Below are 22,990 nucleotides of genomic sequence, written 5' to 3'. Positions count from 1 at the left end.
TCATATCCTTAATCTAAAGCACTTCAGCTTTGTGTCCTGCAGTAGAGACCACATGGTCCACATCTCGGTGGGATTCAGTTTGTGCACCAGCATGATCTCCCTGTAAATGCAGGGGTTGAAATGTGACACCACCTGATGGAACCCAAAGGTTCTGAAGCCAGAGTGGTGTGTCAGCGTCACATTAATCTTCTGCAGGCACATGCCCACAAAGACATCATCAATGGGGAAGAGGTCAGTGCTGGACACTGCCACTCCCAGGCTCAGCACAGTCTGACGTGACATCAGGTAGCCCCCACCGCCAGCGTATGGAGGATATGGCTTGTTGGGGTACATCTCCTCTGGTATGAAGTACTTCCATTGGTTGTGCCGGATTGGATAGGCTCTTGAAATTATGTCACCAGCGAAGAGTTGCTCAGAGGGCTTGTGGCCTTTAACATATTCAACCAGATTGCTTGTGTGAACAAAAACGTCATCGTCCCCTTTGAACACAAAGTGGGCCCACTGGCACTCCAAGGTGAACCAGTTCAGGAAGTGGACCTCCTTCAGGGTCAGGTTGAAAAAACTGTCCTCAAAATCCCATTGCAGGATGTCCCCAAACTGCCTGCTCTCCCACTCCAGTAGCTGCTGCAGCAGGAATCCCTGAATTCTGTCTAACGACTTACCTACTAAGAACAACAGTTTCACCCTTTTACCCTGAACATATCCCCTCTTCCCCCAAGTGCTCCGGAGCGCAATCCTGCGATCCACCTGGATGGCTGTGGACTTAATGGCCAGCAGGAGAAAAAGGTCATTCTCACAGGGTGTTGGAGACAGCAGGCGGGGGAATGTCCTGCAGTGTTTATACATGAGGAAGTTACGGTGGGGAGGTGGGACAGAGGACGGAATATTCTGCATGCTGTCATTGAGGGAGCACTTGAAAACATCCACAGTAGGCTGTGACAGCGGTGGTGTGGTGGAGGCAGAGGTGTTCCAATGCCAACCTGTGTGGTTCTTACGCAACACTCTGAGCTCTCCCCTATATGTTAGTGAGACATTGACGTCCATCGTCATAAAGATGACACCAATCAATGACACCAACGCAGTCCCAATAACAATGGACCATCTACTGAGGCGTAGGTTTCTGAAGAGGATCCTCATGGTTCTGAAAAGAATTGCAAGCACAATACGTTTTAGCAACAAGGAGACAGAATTAGCACTGGTAGCCTATGGGCAATTCCACTGTAACAGAGTGACACTAAGACTAAAACATTTCACTTTAAAATGTAAGTCAAACAAATGATTGCAAAGTTAAGCAAACCATACAACTCTATGCACAAGGACTACTTATAAGAATTTCCACTGAGAACTTTACAAAAACAAATTTTCTTGAAGAACAGTGCAGATGCAAAGTTTGGTATTACTGCGGAATTACTGCAGTCATTCAGTATGTACTGTATCTACTGGTATATGTAGTAGGCCTACATTAGACTACAAGCGGCAAACTTATATTGTCTCATACCAAAAGTAAACCATGTTTGGGGAATATGTAATGCTGCATCCATAATCAAGTGGAAAGGTGGTAATTACCAGTTGTGATGTTGGAAATACCAGTTGGATGCTAATTGTCCACAAGCTGTGTCAACCATAAACTACAATTACAGCTATTATGCTTGTAAACAAATCATAGTGTTCAAAAGCCATATTCTTAAATATTTTTATATAAATAATGTTTTGTTTTTTAATTTAACTGCCAAAAATGCTGTTATCAAGGTAATTTCCTTAGTGGGTGATGTCAGAGGTCAAAGTGTGAGAGAGGTTAGATGATAGAAGAAATTCCCACTTGGTTATGAACGCAACATTAGACCTAGGCTATGCTTAACAAGTGGCTGTCTAGACATGTAAATTAGAGGCTCTATTCAATCCGCATCACAGAAGTTCAGCTTTACATCGTAATTTACATTTAAAGGCAATGTTCCCGCTTTAGCTGAGACTGCATTTGTTAAGAGCTGCATATGTCAGCCCTATTCTATCCTGTTGCAACACAATCTCACACTCAATTCATGCAAATATCTACAAAAAGTATTTCAGCAGATTTTGTGCGGCATAGCACCATTATACAAGTATTAAGCAAAAACAAGCATAGAAAACAGCATTGGCATTAATAAAACCTGGTTGATGAACAATATTGGGTTGTTAACACGTTTGTTTTATGTGGGACACATACAAAGGCTGCGTAAAAGAACATTTACCAAAATGCATTGCTATAATAACTTTAAAAAGATTGCTTGGAAGTTTGCCCCCCAAAAAGCTATTTTCCTATAAATGAAGTCACACAAAAGTGTGTATTTTCCTACGAATTAAGTCGCACAAAAAAATGTGTGTATTTTCACACAAAAATGCACGAAATCTGCTGAATTACCTTTTGTACATATTTGCACGAATTGAATGTGAGATTGTGTTGCTTATTTCGTAAGGCAATAACAGGGTGCTTGAATGAAGCCAAACATGCAATTCCCACCAGTGGAGGCTGCAGAGGGGAGGACTGCTCATAATAATAGCTGGAATGGAGTAAATGGAATGGTATTTGAAACCATTCCAGCCATTCTATTCCAGCCATTAGCACAAGCCCGTCCTCCCAATTAAGGTGCCACCAACCTCCTGTGATTCCCATAGGCCTATAAAAAAGAAACAGGGTCCAAAACTCACTTGATTTAGTTACAATTTAAGTTTCGTTTAATTCTGATTTTCTTTTAAGAGCAAGATGGTTTGTGTGTTTTATAAACAGAAACTGAAAAAACTCAATAATGTTCCAGCACTCAGGTGTAAAAAACTATTTGTCAATTATATACTAGTTACACTAGTTACTTTATACTAGACTGTATTTACTTATTATAAAACAAAGAAATACAATATAATGCGAGATTGATTAACTAATTAATTGATAATTTATCCTATCAAGCCCAAGATATTTGGTTTGTTTTCATTTTTTTATGCGCTTATTCAAACATTTTATTCTTAGCCATTAAAAAAAGAGTTTCAATACAACACTAATTCACTTACTTGATATTAAAAACAAAGACGAAGAGACCATCAAAATAGTTGTAGCCTACTTAGGAAGTGAGTTTCAGGGAGAACTGAAGTGCTGTTCGACATTTACCACCATACAATCCTTAGCGGGAAGGATGCACAGTCAATGTTTGAGCACCTGTTGCTGAAATACTCCGTTTATAATTTGCTAGATCCAGTTATAATTCTTTACAAATACTACCATATCCGCGTTTTTAAGAAGTTATGCTATTCGTCTAGAGAATCGTTGCGAATTGACTCGACTATTGTTACTAAATTCAAGTTACCTCGCTGTCCTGAAGAGAAGTTGCATTACATGTATTGTCACCGATTGATCCTATAACCTTGAAGGGCGTGCCTTGCGCTTTGTCATTTGGATAGTCTTCATTCCTTGTGACTTTTGTAGACTATGTCCAGTTGCTGCTATTAGATCCATGAACTTTTGAAAATTGAATTTCCCAATATTTTGATATAGCTACTAGGAACATGAGGGACAAAAAGGGTGCATTGTATTATCATAAACTTGACCAATTTCAGTTCGTAATTGGTTTTAATCCCCAAATTTGTCATGACAACTTTTTGTTTTTCTTCATACAAATAGCTAGGCTGATGGCTCATCATGGGTGAGCCAGGTGATGAGCTTTTGAGGCTGAATGCCATTTATCCAGATGCACAGTGAACTCCACAGTCATTGACTCGAACTGGTTTGGACTGGGAGCAGAGTTGTCGTCCATGCGGAAATCTGCCTGGCTTTCCTTCCATCCTTTTCCCTTACCTATAAGTATGAAGGGAAATATTTAATCTTATGAACAATTTATTTGCTACCATTTTACATGGAATTGTACATTTTTACCCGTACACTGTGTCCCTTGCACAAATATATTCTTCTCTAGAAACTAGCAAGGCTAAGGGATCCTATTTTTCATCCAGGTAAAACTGGCCTAAGAACAGATCAACACCTACACAGTTGCTATGTAGTTTTGCTCACTTTTAGAGGGTGGTGCAACATTCTTCTGCCCCCCTGCACTGTCAGCACTTGACTTTGTTTTCTTGTCCTCCTTCTTCTTGTCATGTTTGGCTTTCTTACTTGGGTCCTGCAGAAAATTACAAAGCATGTCAGACATGTACAGTGCATTCGGAAAGTATTCAGACCTTGACTTTTCAAAATTTTGTTACGCTACATCCTTATTCTAAAATGGATTTAAGAGGATTTTTTCTTCATCAATCTACACAAAATACCCTGTAATGACAAAGTAAAAACAGGTGTTTAGAAATGTTTGCAAATGTATAACATTTTTACTGAAATATGACATTTACATAAGTATTCAGAACCTTTACTCAGTACTTTGTTGAAGCACCTTTGGCAGCGATTACAACTTTGAGTCTTCTTGGGTATGATGCTACAAGCTTGGCACCTATATTTGGGGAGTTTTTCCCATTCTTCTTTGCAGATCCTCTCAAGTTCTGTCAGGTTGGATGGGGAGCATTGCTGCACAGCTATTTTCAGGTCTCTCCAGAGATGTTCAATCAGGTTCAAGACCGGGCTCTGGCTGGGCCACTCAAAGACATTGAGATTTGTCCCAAAGCCACTCCTGCGTTGTCTTGGCAGTGTGCTTAGGGTACAACACTGTTGGAAGGTGAACCTGCGCTCTGGAGCAGGTTTTCATCAAGGATCTCTCTGTACATTGCTCCATTCATCTTTCCCTCAATCCTGACTAGTCTCCCGGTCCCTGCCGCTGAAAAACATCCCTAAAGCATGATGCTACCACCACGCTTCACCGTAAGGATGGTTTTAGCCAGGTGATGAGCGGTGCCTGGTTTCCTCCAGACGTGACGCTTGGCATTCAGGCCAAAGAGTTCAATCTTGGCTTCATCAGACCAGAGAATCGGGTTTATCATGGTCTAAGAGTCCTTTGGCTGCCTTTTGGCAAAGTCCAAGCTGGCTATCGTGTGCCTTTTACTGAGGAGTGGCTTCGGTCTGGCCATTCTACCATAAAGGCCTGATTGGTGGAGTGCTGCAGAGATGGTTGTCCTTCTGGAAGGTTCTCCCATCTCCACAGAGGAACTCGGGAGTTCTGTCAGAGTGAGCATCAGTTCTTGGTCACCTCCTTGACCAAGGCCCCTCTCCCCCGATTGCTCAGTTTGGCCGGGCGGCCAGCTATAGGGAGAGTCTTGTTAGTTCCAAACCTCTTCCATTTAAGAATGATGTAGGCCACTGTGATCTTGGTGACCTTCAATGCTGCCGACATTTTTTGGTACCCTTCCCCAGATCTGTGCCTCGACACAATCCTGTCTCAGAACTCTACGGACAATTCCTTCGACCTCATGGTTTGGTTTTTGCTCTGACATGCACTGCCAACTGTGAGTTGACTGTGCATGTCAACCCTCAGTGGCGACCAAACTGTGCTCAGTTTGGTCGGAAGGCCAGCTCTAGGCAGAGTCTGCGTAGTTCCATATTTTTTCAATTTCCTAATGATAGAGACCACTGTGTTCTTGGAAACTTTCAACACTCTAGAAATGGTTTTATACCCTTCTCCAGATATAAGACCACAAGCCTATCTCGGCGCTCTTTGGACAGTTCCTTTGACCTCATGGCTTGGTTTTTGCTCTAACATGCACTGCCAACTGTGGGACCTTATATAAACAGGTGTGTGCCTTTCCAAATCATGTCCAATTAATTGAATTTACCACAGGTGGACTCCAAGTTGTAGAAACATCTCAAGGATGATCAATGGAAACAGGATGCACCTGAGCTCAAATTCGTGTCTCATAGCAAAGGGTCTGAATACTTATGTAAATAAGGTATTTCTGTTCTTTATACATTTGCACAACTTTCTAAAAACCTGTTTTTGCGTTTGTCATTCTGGCGTATTGAGTGTAGGGGTGAAAAAAACATTTAATCCATTTTAGAATATTGCTGTAACGTAACAAAATGTGGAAACGGTGAAGGGGTCTGAATACTTTCCGAATGCACTGTATAGGCCTATCTCTATTGACTAGAAGAGATTCATGACTCTTTGCCTTGACCACAATTGTTTATTTCTGTCAAGATCTGTTATAGATCATTTACAAATGACAATGGGCAATTTCATGGTTCATTCCATGGTTATGTTTCTTTTTGACACAGACTCAGATTTTTCAATTTAAAATGTATACCAAATCAAAACCATTGATTTCAACGTTTAACAAACCATATAATTCTGTGTACAAGGTTTACTTTTAATAATTTCCACGGAAAATGTACCAGGAAGAACTCTGCAGATACAATGTTTGGTAACAGAATAAAACTGAAGGGGATTGTACCGTAATTCTGTTACCATACTTTGCATCTGCACAGTTTTTCCAGTAGACCTACATGTTTAATTTATTTACTGTGTAAATTGTTCAATGTAGTCTTTGTTCTATGTTTTTTTTGTTTAAAGTGGAAAATAAGTCTCAGCATAATTCCAGTACTGTGGAATTTCCCCAATACTTTAATATAGATAATGTAGAGCAAATGGCCTCTGTGGTCAACGTTGGCACATATTTTCACTTTGATAGTTGTACTTTGCTTGCAGAGAAAGAGGAGAGTCACAAGCTACAGAGTACCTTGTCTCGGGGTGGCATGGTCCTGGTGCTTTGCTCTGTGAGCAGCACCCCAAGGTTGCACAGGGCATCAACTCTCTGATCACCAGACACCAGGTCCTGTAGTGGCACATGGATCGAGCCCAGGGTTCTTCTGATGGGAGTGTCCTGGACCAGGTCCATTATTGAGTCTTTCTTCTTCTTCTTGTCTTTTGATTTTTGGTTGGAACAAGTGTTGCTTGGTGATCGCACACACTGTCCAACAGACAAAATAATACTTATTTTGTGCTAGTCGTATCTGTTACCATAAATGCGTTCATAAAAGTTTTCCATTAGACATATCATGTGTTGGATTACTACATACTGTAAAAAGGCAGAGATAAATCGTCTGATGACTGAAATGGTAGATTACGTTGTCACAAATATAGATATTTGTAACAACGGATATAGCCCATTACAGATATAGCCCGTGGTTCACTCTAGACCTGACTGCCCTTGACCAGCACAAAAACATCCTGTGGTATACGGCATTAGCATCAAATAGCCCCCGCGATATTCAACTTTTCAAGGAAGTTAGGAACCAATATACACAGGCAGTTGGGAAAGCAAAGGCTAGCTTTTGCAAACAGAAATTGCAACCTTCAGCACAAACTCCAAAAAGTTCTGGGACACTGTAAAGTCCATGTAGAATAAGATCACCTCCTCCCAGCTGCCCACTGCATTGAGGCTAGGAAACACTGTCACCACCGATAAATCCACAATAATTGAGAATTTCAATAAGCATTTTTCTATGGCTGGCCATGTTTTCCACCTGGCTACACCTACCCTGGTCAACAGCCCTGCACTCCCACAGCAACTTGCCCAAGCCTCCCCATTTCTTCTTAACCCAAATCCAGATAGCTGATGTTCTGAAAGAGCTGCAAAATGTGGACCCTACAAATCAGCTGGGCTAGACAATCTGGACCCTCTCTTCCTAAAATTATCAGCCAAAATTGTTGCAACCCTTATTACTAGTATGTTCAAACTCTCTTTCGTATCGTCTGAGATCCCCAAAGATTGTAAAGCTGCCGCAGTCATCCCCCTCTTCAAAGGGGGGAGACACTCTAGACCCAAACTGCTACAGACCTATATCTATCCTATCCTGCCTTTCTAAGGTCTTTGAAAGTCAAGTTAACAAACAGATCACCGACCATTTCGAATCCCACCATACCTTCTCCGCTATGCAATCTGGTTTCCGAGCTGGTCATGAGTGCACCTCACCCACCCTCAAGGTCTTAAACAATATCATAACCGCCATAGACTCTGTCAATCACCACATTCTTATCGGCAGACTCAAAAGCCTTGGTTTCTCAAATGACTGCCTCGCCTGGTTCACCAACTACTTCTCAGACAGAGTTCAGTGTGTCAAATCGGAGGGCCTGTTGTCCGGACCACTGGCAGTCTCTATGGGGGTGCCACAGGGTTCCATTCTCAGGCCAACTATTTTTTCTGTATACATCAATGATGTTGCTCTTGCTGTTGGTGATTCTCTGATCCACCTCTATGCAGACAACACCATTCTGTATACAGTCGTATGAAAAAGTTTGGGTACCCCTCTGAGGCTGCATAATAATTTACTCTTTCATCACAGAAAATGATCACAGTGGCATGCCATTCATTTTCTAATAAAAGCTGAGTACTGAGTCTAGAGGCTGTTATTTTAGCAAAAGGAGGCTCTACTAAATATTGATGTGATTTTTCTATTGGGGTGCCCAAATTTATGCACCTGTCTAATTTTGTTTTGATGCATATTGCACATTTTCTATGAATCCAATGAACCTCATTTCACTACTGAAATATTACTGTGTCCATCAGTTATTCGATAGATCAAAATGAAATTGCTGATCCAAACACCCAATTATTTATAAATGGAAATCGTCAGGGGTGCCCAAACTTTTTCATACGACTGTACTTCTGGCCCTTCTTTGGATACTGTGTTAACTAATCTCCAGACGAGCTTCAATGCCATACAACTCTTAAATGCAAGTAAAACTAAATGCATGCTCTTCAACCGATTGCTGCCCGCACCTGCCGCCCGTCCAGCATCACTACTCTGGACGGTTCTGACCTAGAATATGTGGACAACTACGAATACCTAGGTGTCTGGTTAGACTGTAAACTCTCCTTCCAGACTCACATCGCTTCATATTCATCGCCAAACCCACTGGCTCCAGGTCATCTATAAGACTTTGCTAGGTAAAGCCCTGCCTTATCTCAGCTCACTGGTCACCATAGCAACACCCACCCGTAGCACGCGCTCACCCCCAAAGCCTTTCCTTCCAGATCTCTGCTGCCAATGACTGAAACGAATTGCAAAAATCACTGAAGCTGGAGACCCATATCTCCCTCACTAACTTTAAGCATCAACTGTCAGAGCATCTCACAGATCACTGCACCTGTACATATCCCATCTGTAAACAGCCCATCCAACTACCTCATCCCCATACTGTTATTTATTTATTTGCTCCTTCGCACCCCAGTATCTCTACTTGCACATTCATCTTCTGCACATCTATCACTCAGTGTTTAATTGCTAACTTGTAATTATTTCGCCTCTATGGCCTATTTATTGCCTTACCTCCCTTATCTTACCTCATTTGCACACACTGTTTATAGACATTTTTTCCTCTATTGTGTTATTGACTGTATGTTTGTTTATTCCATGTGTTACTCTGTGTTGTTGTTTGTGTTTCACTGCTTTGCTTTATCTTGACCAGGTCGCAGTTGTAAATGAGAACTTATTGTTAACTAGCCTACCTGGTTAAATAAAGGTGAAATAAATATAAATAAAAACCATTTTAAAAAATGGACTTACTGGACGTGATCTCGTCAGATTAATGGTTATGCTTTTTTAATAGTGTATCTGAAAGATGTTTTCACACTACCGTGGCTTGTAAGTGATTGTAACCATTTCAAAAATGTGATGTACTGTAACTTGACCAGTTTGAGTGTCATGCAATTGAATTTCCCTCTCCCATTGTGTTAACCACGCAACAGCTACATAAAGTATATGAGGAAGCAATAGCCTTCTACATGACTATGCTGAAAAACAGGTTATGGCATGTGATACGGTGTCCTAACAAGGAAACGTTTATCAGCTGTTAAGTGATATTATAAACCTCTCTGAAAAAATGACATGGTTGAGAACTGTTCCATCACCAGACTATAAGGACTGTTAAATTGTGTAATCGTTTACCCAGAAGTCAAATTCTGGCGAAAGTTTGTGACTTCCATGAGAGATTACAAATTGTGTAACATCACCTCTTTCCCCCCTTTCTTTTCTGTTGTAGAGTTGGTTATTGGCTGTTCTCCTGAAGGGGCAGGCCATGACAGGACCTAAAAAAAAGCAAAATAATAGTCAGATAACAATAACTCAATCCTCACAAGACATCCATGCATCAACCTGAACATAAATCTATGCATCTAGAGGACTCAGTATGTGGGTGTGGGAGTATGTGAGCTGTCTTTGTTTGCATGGGGCAGAGTGTCTATTTTGTTCTGTACCTTCTCCTCCTCCACAGTCAACCAGAGCCCACGAAGGACAAAGGACTTGAAGGACCCCAGGTCACCAACACTATGCACACTTGTGTGGTCATAGTCCATGGACTCTGCCCATGCCAGTTTATGTGTGCTGTTCATTATCACTGCAAAATGGGGGCAGTGAGAGAGAGAGAGACAAATAGTTGTTACTAACTAAAGACAGAGAGTGATTTTATAGATGACAGAGGATGAGATCAGTAAAAGCTCAGGTCAGGCGATGGAGGTTTCAAGAATCACCTAGTGGAATCAAATGAAAAGGCATCCTATGCACGGCCCTGCGTCCCTGTAATATTAATCTAGGTATAGTGTGAGATTTTGGTAATAATTTTCTACTTACCCAGAGTCAGATGAACTCATGGATAGTAGTTTTGTGTCTGTGCGTACAGTTTAAAGGTAGTTGAGCAAGCCATGCTAACTAGCATTATCGCAATGACTGGAAGTCTATCTTCACATCACAGGGATTTCTGTAAAGCTTGTATTAAAATTGTAGGAAATACAACTCCTCTGAAAGTAAGAAAACAAGATTCAGTTAAAATTTCTGGACAATATCCCTTTAATTAATGTTCCTTCGCCCTTAACAACTCTGCATAGTGTTCTCTGATACTTGGAAAAAGTAATCATGATCACACTACTTTCATTTATTGAAGAGAACCTGCAATATAGGAAGCCTTCTGCTCAGGAAGCCTTCTGTGTGGTGGTTAAAGTACTCATACCCTTTGACACATTTTGTTGTGTTACAGTCTGAACTGTAACACCCATTCACCCATATACACACACTCAATACCCCATAATGACACAGTGAAAACATGTTTAGAATTTTTGGGATATTTATTGAAAATGAAATACAGAAATATCTCATATATACATACCCCTGAGTCAATACTTTGTAGAAGCATCTTTGGCGGCAATTACAGTTTTGAGTAATCTTGGGTATGTATCAGCTTTGCACATCTGGATTTTGATATTTTGTCAAGCTCTGTGACGTTAGATAGGGCGCAACAATCGTCAAGTCTTTTCACAGATTTACAATGGGATTCACGTATGGGTTTTGGCTGGGCCACTCAAGGACTTTCACATTCTTATTCTGTAGCAATTACAGCATTGCTTTGGCTGTATGCTTGGGCTCATTGTCCTGTTGGAACATAAATCTTTGCCCCAGTCTAAATTTGTTTACACTATGAAGCAGGTTCTCATCAAGACTTTGTCTGTATTTGGCTCCATTCGTTGTTTCTTCTATCCTTCTTCTATCCTTACCAGTATCCTTACTCTGCCGCTGAAAAGCATCCCCATAGCATGATACTGCCACCACCATGCTTCACTGTAGGGATGGTGTTCGTCGGGTGATGAGCTGTGCCTGGTTCTCTCCAGACATAGCGTTTGCATTCAGGCCAAAAGTTTCCATTTTTTTCTGTTTAATCATTTGCCTTAAGATCTGAGAGTCTTTCACATGCCTTTTAACAAATTCCAGGCGTGCGGTCATGTGCCTTTTTCTCAGGAGTGGCTTCCATCTAGCCACTCTCCCATAAAGCCCAGATTGGTGAAGTGCTGTAGAGACATTTCCTTCTGGCAGGTTCTCCTATCTCGGCCAAGGAACTCTGTAGTTCTGTTAGAATGGTCATTGGGTTCTTGGTCACCTCCCTTACCAAGGTCTTTCTTTCCCATTTGCTCAGTTTGGTCGGAAGGCCAGCTCTATGCAGAGTCTGGGTAGTTCCATATTTTTTCAATTTCCTAATGATAGAGACCACTGTGCTCTTGGAAACTTTCAACACTCTAGAAATGGTTTTATACCCTTCTCCAGATATATGACCACAAGTCTATCTCGGTGCTCTTTGGACAGTTCCTTGCACTTCATGGTATAGTTTCTGCTCTGACAGGCACTGTCAACTGTGGGACCTTATACATTTACATTTACATTTAAGTCATTTAGCAGACGCTCTTATCCAGAGCGACTTACAAATTGGTGCATTCACCTTATGACATCCAGTGGAACAGCCACTTTACAATAGTGCATCTAAATCTTTTAGGGGGGGGGGTGAGAAGGATTACTTATCCTATCCTAGGTATTCCTTAAAGAGGTGGGGTTTCAGGTGTCTCCGGAAGGTGGTGATTGACTCCGCTGTCCTGGCGTCGTGAGAGAGTTTGTTCCACCATTGGGGGGCCAGAGCAGCGAACAGTTTTGACTGGGCTGAGCGGGAACTGTACTTCCTCAGTGGTAGGGAGGCAAGCAGGCCAGAGGTGGATGAACGCAGTGCCCTTGTTTGGGTGTAGGGCCTGATCAGAGCCTGGAGGTACTGAGGTGCCGTTCCCCTCACAGCTCCGTAGGCAAGCACCATGGTCTTGTAGCGGATGCGAGCTTCAACTGGAAGCCAGTGGAGAGAGCAGAGGAGCGGGGTGACGTGAGAGAACTTGGGAAGGTTGAACACCAGACGGGCTGCGGCGTTCTGGATGAGTTGTAGGGTTTAATGGCACAGGCAGGGAGCCCAGCCAACAGCGAGTTGCAGTAATCCAGACGGGAGATGACAAGTGCCTGGATTAGGACCTGCGCCGCTTCCTGTGTGAGGCAGGGTCGTACTCTGCGGATGTTGTAGAGCATGAACCTACAGGAACGGGCCACCGCCTTGATGTTAGTTGAGAACGACAGGGTGTTGTCCAGGATCACGCCAAGGTTCTTAGCGCTCTGGGAGGAGGACACAATGGAGTTGTCAACCGTGATGGCGAGATCATGGAACGGGCAGTCCTTCCCCGGGAGGAAGAGCAGCTCCGTCTTGCCGAGGTTCAGCTTGAGGTGGTGATCCGTCATCCACACTGATATGTCTGCCAGACATGCAGAGATGCGATTCGCCACCTGGTCATCAGAAGGGGGAAAGGAGAAGATTAATTGTGTGTCGTCTGCATAGCAATGATAGGAGAGACCATGTGAGGTTATGACAGAGCCAAGTGACTTGGTGTATAGCGAGAATAGGAGAGGGCCTAGAACAGAGCCCTGGGGGACACCAGTGGTGAGAGCGCGTGGTGAGGAGACAGATTCTCGCCACGCCACCTGGTAGGAGCGACCTGTCAGGTAAGACGCAATCCAAGCGTGGGCCGCGCCGGAGATGCCCAACTCGGAGAGGGTAGAGAGGAGGATCTGATGGTTCACAGTATCGAAGGCAGCCGATAGGTCTAGAAGGATGAGAGCAGAGGAGAGAGAGTTAGCTTTAGCAGTGCGGAACGCCTCCGTGATGCAGAGAAGAGCAGTCTCAGTTGAATGACTAGTCTTGAAACCTGACTGATTTGGATCAAGAAGGTCATTCTGAGAGAGATAGCGGTAGAGCTGGCCAAGGACGGCACGTTCAAGAGTTTTGGAGAGAAAAGAAAGAAGGGATACTGGTCTGTAGTTGTTGACATCGGAGGGATCGAGTGTAGGTTTTTTCAGAAGGGGTGCAACTCTCGCTCTCTTGAGGACGGAAGGGACGTAGCCAGCGGTCAGGGATGAGTTGATGAGCGAGGTGAGGTAAGGGAGAAGGTCTCCGGAAATGGTCTGGAGAAGAGAGGAGGGGATAGGGTCAAGCGGGCAGGTTGTTGGGCGGCCGGCCGTCACAAGACGCGAGATTTCATCTGGAGAGAGAGGGGAGAAAGAGGTCAGAGCACAGGGTAGGGCAGTGTGAGCAGAACCAGCGGTGTCGTTTGACTTAGCAAACGAGGATCGGATGTCGTCGACCTTCTTTTCAAAATGGTTAACTAAGTCATCTGCAGAGAGGGAGGAGGGGGGGGGGGAGGATTCAGGAGGGAGGAGAAATCTTATATAGACAGGTGTGTTTCTTTATAAATCATGTCCAAATAATTGAATTGGCTACAGGTGGACTCTAATCAAGTTGAAGTGACATCTAGAGGATGATCAAAGTCTATTGGATGCACCCGAGCTCAATTTGGAGTGTCATAGCAAAAGGGTTTGAATACTTATGTAAATTAATTATTTCTGTATTTCATTTTCAACAAATTTGCAAAGATTTCAAAAAATATTTTTCACTTTGTCATTATAGGTTGTTGTGTGTAGATGGGTGAGAAAAAAAATCTGTTTAATTCATTTTGAATTCAGGCTGTAAAATGTGGAATAAGTCAAGGAGTATGAATACTTCACTGAAAGTTATTTACCATCAATGGAACAATGGTTAGTTTCCAAACTCTCCATTGTCCTGGCTGTGGTGCCTGGCATTGGAGTGTTGGTTGTTTCCTCCTCAGAGTTCTCTTTTGGTGTCTGATAGATGCCAACGATGCCCCCATCCATCTTCTCCGCCATGGGTGTCATTGGATCAGATGTGGATGCAGTGTCACTGCCAGCCTGCTGTGACCAATCAATAACTAGATTGTAATATGACAATCAATTAAGTTGAATGACTAAACAGAAAAATGGGATATCATGCCTTGTTGCCAGGGGGTGGTTGGCTGAGGAACTCATAGTTGACAAAGTAGCTGTAGCTGACCACAGGGAACTCAGGGGCACTCTCATCCACAGTCAGCAGTGGGTCCGGGACACCCCTGATCCTTCGCACTGTCACTGTTGCCACGGCCTGGTCCACTATCTGGTCTGTGGATGGAACATAACCATCTTACTCTTCAAAAGCAGGCTGATACATTTCCCCAAGTGATTTTATTTGGCCCCCCAAGTTTCATTATTTTACTTGTTGGACATAAAAGACTGTAAAAACACCAGCAAATCAGCTCCACAGGATTTCATTTTGGTAAATCTGTTCCAAAGTATTCCCACACTGTCACGACTCCTACCGAAGGTGGCTCCTCTTCCTGTTTGGGCGGTGCTCGGCGGTAGTCATCACCGGTGTACCAGCTGCCACCGATCCCTTTTCCCTTTTCTGTTGGTTTTGTATTATCAGTTGCACCTGTTTCTTGTTTAAATTTAGTTGGGCTATTTTAGCTGGTCGTCCCGCCTGCTCTTTGTGCGGGCTTATTTTTTCCCCACTGTGTTTGTGTGTGGTAGAGTGTTGGTAGCGTGTTTCATTTTGGGGTTTTTTCCCTCTGGACTTGTTAGGTCCTGGTTTTGGGTATCGTGTTTGTTGCGCCCGTGAGTTTTGGCTCGTACAATTTGCCCCGTGCCTAAATAAAGCACTACTCAGTACTTTCTGCCTCCTGCGCCTGATTCCGCACCCACTACGCTTAAGTGCGTCACACACACGCATAATACAGAGATACAGTTGAAGTCGGAAGTTTACATACACTTAGATTGGAGTCATTAAATCAAAATTTTCAACCACTCCACAAATTTCTTGTTAAACAAACTATAGTTTTGGCAATTCGGTTAGGACATCTACTGTGTGCATGACACAAGTCATTTTTCCAACAATTGTTTACAGACATATTATTTAACTTATTTAATCTCAGTGCCTCTTTGCTTGACATCATGGAAAATAAAAATAAATCAGCCAAGACCTCCACAAGTAGACCTCCACAGTTCTGGTTCATCCTTGGGAGCAATTTCCAAACGCCTGAAGGTACCACGTTCATCTGTACAAACAATAGTACGCAAGTATAAACACCATGGGACCACAAAGCTGTCATTCCGCTCAGGAAGGAGACGTGTTTTGTCTCCTAGAGATGAACGTACTTTGGTGCGAAACGTTTTAATCAATCCCAGAACAACAGCAAAGGACCTTGTGAAGATGCTGAAGGAAACAGGTCCAAAAGTATCTATATCCACAATAAAACGAGTCCTATATCGACATAATCTGAAAGGCCGCTCAGCAATGAAGAAGCCACTGCTCCAAAACCGCCATAAAAAAAGTCAGACTACGGTTTGCTACTGCACATGGGGACAAAGTTCGTACTTTTGGGGTAAATGTCCTCTGGTCTGATGAAACAAAAATAGAACTGTTTGGCCGTAATGACCATTGTTATGTTTGGAGGAAAAAGGGGGAGGCTTGCAAGCTGAAGAACACCATGCCAAACGTGAAGCACGGGGGTGGAAGCATCATGTTGTGGCGGTGCTTTGCTGCAGGAGGGACTGGTGCACTTCACAAAATAGATGGCATCATGAGGAAACTATGTGGATATATTGAAGCAACATCTCAAGACATCAGTCAGGAAGTTAAAGCTTGGACGCAAGTGGATCTTCCAAATGGACAATGATCCCAAGCATACTTCCAATGTTGTGGCAACATGGTTTAAGGACAACAAAGTCAAGGTATTGGAGTCGCCATCACAAATCCCTGACCTCAATCCCATAGAATATTTGTGGTCAGAACTGAAAAAGCGAGCAAGGAGGCCTACAAACCTGACTCAGTTAAACCAGCTCTGTCAGGAGGAATGGGCCAAAATTCACCCAACTTATTGTGGGAATCTTGTGGAAGGCTACCCGAAACGTTTGACCCAAATTAAGCAATTCAAAGGCAATGCTACCAAATACTAATTGAGTGTATGTAAACTTCTGACCCACTGGGAATGTGATGAAATAAATAAAAGCTGAAATAAATAATTCTCTCTACTATTATTCTGACATTTCACATTCTTAAAATTAAGTGGTGATCCTAACTGACCTAAGACAGAGACTTTTTGATAGGATTAAATGTCAGGAATTGGGAAAAACTGAATTTAAATGTATTTGGCTAAGGTGTATATAAACTTCCGACTTCAACTGTATATAGTGCCTTCAGAAAGTATTCACACCCCTTGACTTTTTCCACATTTTGTTGTGTTAACAGCTTGCATTTAAAATAGTGTCAATTTAAATAGTGTCACTAGCTTACACACAATACCCCATAATGTCAAAGTGGAATTATGTTTTTATACATTTTTACAAATGAATAAAACATGTAAAGCTGAAATGTCTTGAATCAATAAGTATTCAACCCCTTTGTTATGGCAAGTCTAAATAAGTTTAATGGTAAACATCTGATTAACAAGTCACATAATAAGTTGCATGGACTCACCATGTGTGCAATAATAGTGTTAAACATGATTTTTGATTGACTACTCCATACATGCAATTATCTGTAAGGTCCCTCAGTCAAGCAGTGATTATCAAACACAGATTCAACCACAAAAACAGGGAGGTTTTCCTATGCCTCGCAAAGAAGGGCATCTATTAGTAGATGGCTAAAACTTCAAGTTATTCAATACACTTTGGGTGGTGTATCAATACACCCAGTCACTACAAAGATACTGGCCTCCTTCTTAACTCAGTTGCCGAAGAGGAAGGAAACCACTCAGATTTCACTATGAGGCCAATGGTGACTTTAAAACAGTTACAGACATTAATGGCTGTGATAGGAGAAAACTGAGGATGGATAAACAACCTTGTATTTACTCTACAATACTAACCTAAATGATAGAGTGAAAAGAAGGAAGCCTGTACAGAATTCAAATATCCCAAAACACATGTTTTGCTATAAGGCACAAAAGTAAAACTGCAAAATAAATGAACGTTATGTCCTAGGGCAATCCAACAGATCACTGAGTACCACTCTTCATATTTTCTAGCATAGTGGTGGCTGCATCATGTTATGGCTATGCTTGTCATCGGCAAGGACTAAGAAGTTTTTATTTTATTTTTTAAAAAACGGAATAGAGCTAAGCACAGGCAAAATCCTAGAGGAAAACCTGGTTCAGTCTGCTTTCCAACAGACACTGGGAGACAAACTCACCTTCCAGCAAGACAATAAACTAAAACACAAGGCCAAATAAACACTGGAGTTGCTTACCAAGATGATATTGAATGTTCCTGAGTGGCCTAGTTACAGTTTTGACATAAATCGGCTTGAAACTCTATGGCAAGACTTGAAAATGGCTGTCAAGCAATGATCAACAACCAACTTGACAGAACATGAATATTTTTCTTTAGAATAATGTGCGAATATTGTACAATCCAGTTGTTCAAATCTCTTCGGGACTTACCCAAGAAGACTAACATGTATTGACTAACATGTCTTGATTCGGGGTGTGAATACTAATGTAAATGAGACATTTCTTTATTTCATTTTCAAACATTTCTAAAACCCTGTTTTCACTTTGTCATAATGTGTTATTGTGTGTAGATGGGTGAGAAAAATATATATTTAAACTCAGGCTGTAATCTCTTTTGAATTCAGGCTGTAACACAACAAAATGTCAAATAAGTAAAGCGGTATGCATACTTTCTGAAGGCACTGTATGTGATCGGATGAATCTAGTTGATTTTCTGGCTAGGGTACTTGGCTCTCATTGATGATGAAATGCACAGGCCTAACAGAGTGATGAGAACACAAGCAACTGCTGGGAAATGCTAAGATAAAGAGGAAGAAGATAATAACCGATTTAGTGAGTAGAATGCTCTTTCAAGAATCACTGTAAGGCAGGCTCCTTCAATATGAAAATACACTATGTGTCCACATCATTGAACAGGTAAGGGGTGCTGATTCAGTCCAATCAGATCAACTATTATTTACAACTGCCAGGTCGCAGTTGTAAATGAAAACTTGTTCTCAACAGCCATACCTGGTTAAATAAAGGTGAAATAAAAAAAATAAAAAAATAAAAAATAACAATCTTGTTTGATTAGTGCATTGTTAGGTCAGGTGGAGTCACTACTACACAACGCTCATCCCTCAACCGATCAGCCCAGACGTAGTAGTCACACTATATAATGTAAGACAATGGTGATAGTGTGGTGATTGATAGCTTAACCTCTCATCTTGGCCAGGCCTTCAAAGCGATGGTGATCATCCGGTGTAACCCGTGTGGCGTCCAGGTAGAACAGCCTCGGGAGACTGTCCAGGATGAAGCCTGGGTAGGAAGGGGTGAAGGTAAGGGGGTTGCCCTCCAGCACCAAGGTCCTCAGGCAAGGCAGGGTGACCAGGGCATCCACTAGGGCCCGCTGTCCTTGGAAGCCAGACCAGCTCAGGTCCAGAGATACCAGCTGTGGCCTGAAGAGGGAGACAGCATGCAAGGGCTGAGCTGACAGCTGGTGAGAGGAAGCTGTGGAACTGCCTCTGTATGTATGGGATCTGCCTTTTCATCACTTATAACAATGTTTGATTGACCAATCAAACAACCTGAACAGCCATGGTAAAAAAAAGTATGTTTCTCATATTGGGACTAGATGGTATAGCAACTAAATAAATATACATGATAGCTAGTTCATATTTTTTATGAAAATAGTATTTTAGTAACTATAATATGTTGTGGCCCTAATAGATGGGCGGCAGGTAGGTTTCGGGTACAGCGTTGGACCAGTAACCAAAAGGTACAAATCTGTCGTTCTGAGCAAGGCTGTTAACACACTGTTCCCTGGGTGCCTCTCCGATTCAGAGGGGTTTGGTTAAATGTGGAAGACACATTTCAGTTGAATTCATTCAGTTGTACAACTGACTAAGATCCTCTGTTTCACCTGCAAAGGTTACTTTTGTTAGAACTTTTATTTTATTATTTTATGATGTGCATAACTTTCTTACTTGAATTGAAAAGCGCTATACAATGAAAGTTATTATTATACATATGACTGCTAAGGAATGTAATGTCACTACCTATTATTGCTAGAGTCTGTTGTCACCTGCTGGTGATTGTGAGCAAGTGCAGATGAGTATTGAACTTGTACTGCTTGTCACTTGCCCTGTGTGTGAGCACTTACCATAGAGTTCCAGTGAGGTATTGGATGTCTGCTGGGGAACCCAGCCTGTTGCAGCCCAGACCCAGATGCTGAAGGCAGGGTAGAGGCTGGCTGCTAAGACCTTTAAGGCTGGAAACCTGGTTGGCGTAGAGCTCCAAAACCTTTCAAACGAACGCATACAATGCATTTAATTGAAGGACTGTGCAGTGATATCAAAGACGATCACTATATGCATCAGAGTGTTCATAAAACATCCCAATGATATTAAAAGTTACCCTACCAATGCCATGAATCATAGAAAAAGTAATATGGCCTACTTGTTTGAATGTTTTTAGTGATACATCACACCAACATCTGTGAATTTTCTAATCAATTTGACCAAACCCTAGATTCATGTCCACATCCTAGCTCAACCCTAACCCTAACCCACCCTAGCTTCATGTCCACATCCTAGCTCAACCCTAACCCTAACCCACCCTAGCTTCATGTCCACATCCTAGCTCAACCCTAACCCTAACCCACCCTAGCTTCATGTCCACATCCTAGCTCAACCCTAACCCACCCTAGCTTCATGTCCACATCCTAGATCAACCCTAACCCTAACCCACCCTAGCTTCATGTCCACATCCTAGCTCAACCCTAACCCTAACCCACCCTAGCTTCATGTCCACATCCTAGCTCAACCCTAACCCTAACCCACCCTAGCTTCATGTCCACATCCTGGCTCAACCCTAACCCTAACCCACCCTAGCTTCATGTCCACATCCTGGCTCAACCCTAACCCTAACCCACCCTAGATTCATGTCCACATCCTAGTGCAACCCTAACCCTAACCCACCCTAGCTTCATGTCCACATCCTGGCTCAACCCTAACCCTAACCCACCCTAGCTTCATGTCCACATCCTGGCTCAACCCTAACCCTAACCCACCCTAGCTTCATGTCCACATCCTGGCTCAACCCTAACCCTAATCCACCCTAGCTTCATCTCCACATCCTGGCTCAACCCTAACCCTAACCCACCCTAGCTTCATGTCCACATCCTGGCTCAACCCTAACCCTAATCCACCCTAGCTTCATCTCCACATCCTGGCTCAACCCTAACCCTAACCCACCCTAGCTTCATCTCCACATACTGGCTCAACCCTAACCCTAACCCACCCTAGCTTCATGTCCACATCCTGGCTCAACCCTAACCCTAACCCAACCTAGCTTCATCTCCACACCCCGGCTCAACCCTAACCCTAACCCACCCTAGCTTCATCTCCACATCCTGGCTCAACCCTAACTCCACAGAATCATTCCTCCTACTATAGTTCAGTGCAGACGAATGGCACTCTGAGTGTCCCTGTGGTGGGATTCAATGAGACATGGGTTGATGTGCCACAGCCCCTCCTCTCCCTGTGTTGTGTGACTCACTTGTAAAGTGCAGGGTAGGTACTCTGCTTGTAGTTCAGAAATTGTGTTGGCACTCAGCACTAACTCTCTTAGATTGGAGAACCTGAGCACGCCATCATCGACAATGGAGACCTGATGCACACAAAAAGACCCATTCACTGACAGTATGAATTCACATTCAAATAGATAGGAACATATGGGGGAGGGTTTTCCTCTATATAGCTGGTCTTTTCCTGAAAATGCGAGACAATACTGCTGGGACTTATCAAATAATGCATTCATCCGACATTGGTTTTCGTATGCAATCAACCTTGTGCCTGTCCTGCTCAAAGTGATGGCACGTCTTACTATAATTGCAGATTACTGTACAAAATAAAATGTTGGATGAATTGTTTATTTCAGCAGGACAGGTATATAAAGGCTGGTAATATAAATTGGAGCCAAAAGATTGCTCAACAAATGAATCAAGGCTTGTGAGCATTGGCTATCAGACAACTAAGATACTCACACCCTTGTCTACAATACGTAGGGTGTTGAAGTGGCTGAATATGAAGTTGCCATGGAGAAGTTCAGGTGTTCGCACAGACAGCTCTCTCAGGGTTCGGGCTTGGGGGCTCCATGACCCCTCATGTTGCCATGGGGACAGTGGACTGGTCAAGTGCTCCATAAGGGCCTCCTCCTCCTCCTTGGCTGCACCTTCTCTCCCCTCGTCCTGCTCGCTGTAGCCCCAACTCTGTTCCTCAAAGATACTCCCTCTGGATTTGCTCTAAACACAACAGCACAGGAACATGCCGTTGAGGTAAAAAGCATTTCACTTCTGTTAATCAATGGTATTTTGGACCACCTCATTCATATCCAATACTTGTACATGAAAAGAGTAGGAAACCACCAAGAGGTGACCTTGCTCGATGGATGGCACCATCAAGAGCCATGTACTATGTATATACAGTGGGGCAAAAAAGTATTTAGTCAGCCACCAATTGTGCAAGTTCTCCCACTTAAAAAGATGATTGAGTGAAATCACACAAGTTTGTCTGCCCTCTTTTCTGATCTGATGTGTGGCCAAAAAAGCTTAATGTGGACTCACCCAACAGCCATGCCCACATGGAAAGTCCTTCAGACAGAGGCTACGAAGCTGCTCCTCCACAGCCAAAGAAAGTGTCCTAGAGCCCATTCTAAAGGATTAGGGTTGTAGATAAAGAAAAAAATAACAGATCCATTAAAGGGAAAGTCAATCCCATAGAGAGCCACAATATCAAACTAATTTACTTTTGAGTTTTTGGTAGAGTTTTTTTCAAGGCCCTGTTGCTTGTTAACAATGAGTGGCTGCATTTGGCTGTGGATTCTTCTGAAAGGTTGCCTGGCAACAGTTGACAGAACACATACCAGAGATCTACATTACACCACTTTCCTGTTGTGGGAAGGTACGGTGGCAAGAAACAGTATGTAAACCCTTTGGCATTACCTGGATTACTGCATAAATTGGTCATAAAATGAGATTTTATTTTCATATAAGTCACAACAATAGATCACCACAGTCTGCTTAAACTAATAAACACACAAACAATTATACATGTTCATGTCTTTATTGACCACACTTTTAAAACATTCACAGTGCAGGGTGGAAAAAGTATGTGAACCCTTGGATTTAATAACTGGTTGATCACATTTTGGCAGCAATAACCTCAACCAAACATTTTCTGTAGTTGCGAATCAGACCTGCACAACGGTCAGGAAGAACTTTACATAACTGTTTCAGTTCAGCAATATTATTGGGATGTCTGGTGTGAACTGCTCGAGGTCATGCCACAGCATCTCAAATCGGGTTGAG

The 22,990-nt window shown here is 42.7% G+C and overlaps 2 protein-coding genes across 5 annotated transcripts; both read right to left on the bottom strand.

Annotated features, from left to right (window-relative positions):
* On the bottom strand, positions 1 to 1,044 carry LOC118357859 (N-acetyllactosaminide beta-1,3-N-acetylglucosaminyltransferase 4-like). Its single transcript, XM_035735173.1, has one exon. The coding sequence runs from the start codon at positions 1,042 to 1,044 to the stop codon at positions 1 to 3; it is 1,044 nt and encodes a 347-aa protein (XP_035591066.1).
* Positions 998 to 22,495, bottom strand: LOC118358357 (leucine-rich repeat-containing protein 43-like). 4 transcript variants are annotated; one of them, XR_004820456.1, is made up of 13 exons: positions 22,247 to 22,495; positions 21,668 to 21,925; positions 21,181 to 21,291; positions 19,784 to 19,923; positions 18,841 to 19,079; positions 14,592 to 14,755; positions 14,323 to 14,512; positions 10,153 to 10,292; positions 9,910 to 9,984; positions 6,634 to 6,864; positions 4,034 to 4,139; positions 3,040 to 3,820; positions 1,008 to 1,141 (listed from the first exon to the last, which is right to left on the bottom strand). XR_004820456.1 is itself a non-coding variant. In XM_052478810.1 (12 exons), the coding sequence occupies exons 1-12, from the start codon at positions 22,331 to 22,333 to the stop codon at positions 1,134 to 1,136; spliced, it is 1,749 nt and encodes a 582-aa protein (XP_052334770.1). In that variant the 5' UTR covers positions 22,334 to 22,495; the 3' UTR covers positions 998 to 1,133. The 4 variants fall into 4 exon arrangements, 3 of the variants coding, with proteins under 3 accessions (XP_052334770.1, XP_035591988.1, XP_052334769.1); XM_052478810.1 differs by lacking the exon at positions 3,040 to 3,820 and having other exon boundaries at positions 998 to 1,141; XM_035736095.1 differs by lacking the exon at positions 1,008 to 1,141 and having other exon boundaries at positions 2,690 to 3,820.
* Between the last annotated feature and the right edge of the window lie 495 nt (positions 22,496 to 22,990).

This window comes from Oncorhynchus keta, chromosome 25 (assembly GCF_023373465.1).
Source record: "Oncorhynchus keta strain PuntledgeMale-10-30-2019 chromosome 25, Oket_V2, whole genome shotgun sequence".
NCBI classification, from domain to species: Eukaryota; Metazoa; Chordata; class Actinopteri; order Salmoniformes; family Salmonidae; genus Oncorhynchus; species Oncorhynchus keta.
Note: the sequence above shows the minus strand (reverse complement) of the source record. Positions and strands in the feature narration are given on the sequence as shown.

Excerpts from the sequence above, each read along its gene's own strand:
- LOC118357859 (XM_035735173.1), bottom strand. The coding sequence starts at position 1,044 with ATGGACGTCAATGTCTCACTAACATATAGGGGAGAGCTCAGAGTGTTG.
- LOC118358357 (XM_035736095.1), bottom strand. The coding sequence starts at position 22,333 with ATGGGCTCTAGGACACTTTCTTTGGCTGTGGAGGAGCAGCTTCGTAGC. Across the intron at positions 19,080-19,783 it reads TACCTCACTGGAACTCTATG|GCCACAGCTGGTATCTCTGG; the intron begins GTAAGTGCTCAC and ends CTCCCTCTTCAG. Across the intron at positions 9,985-10,152 it reads TGACTGTGGAGGAGGAGAAG|GTCCTGTCATGGCCTGCCCC; the intron begins GTACAGAACAAA and ends GCTTTTTTTTAG.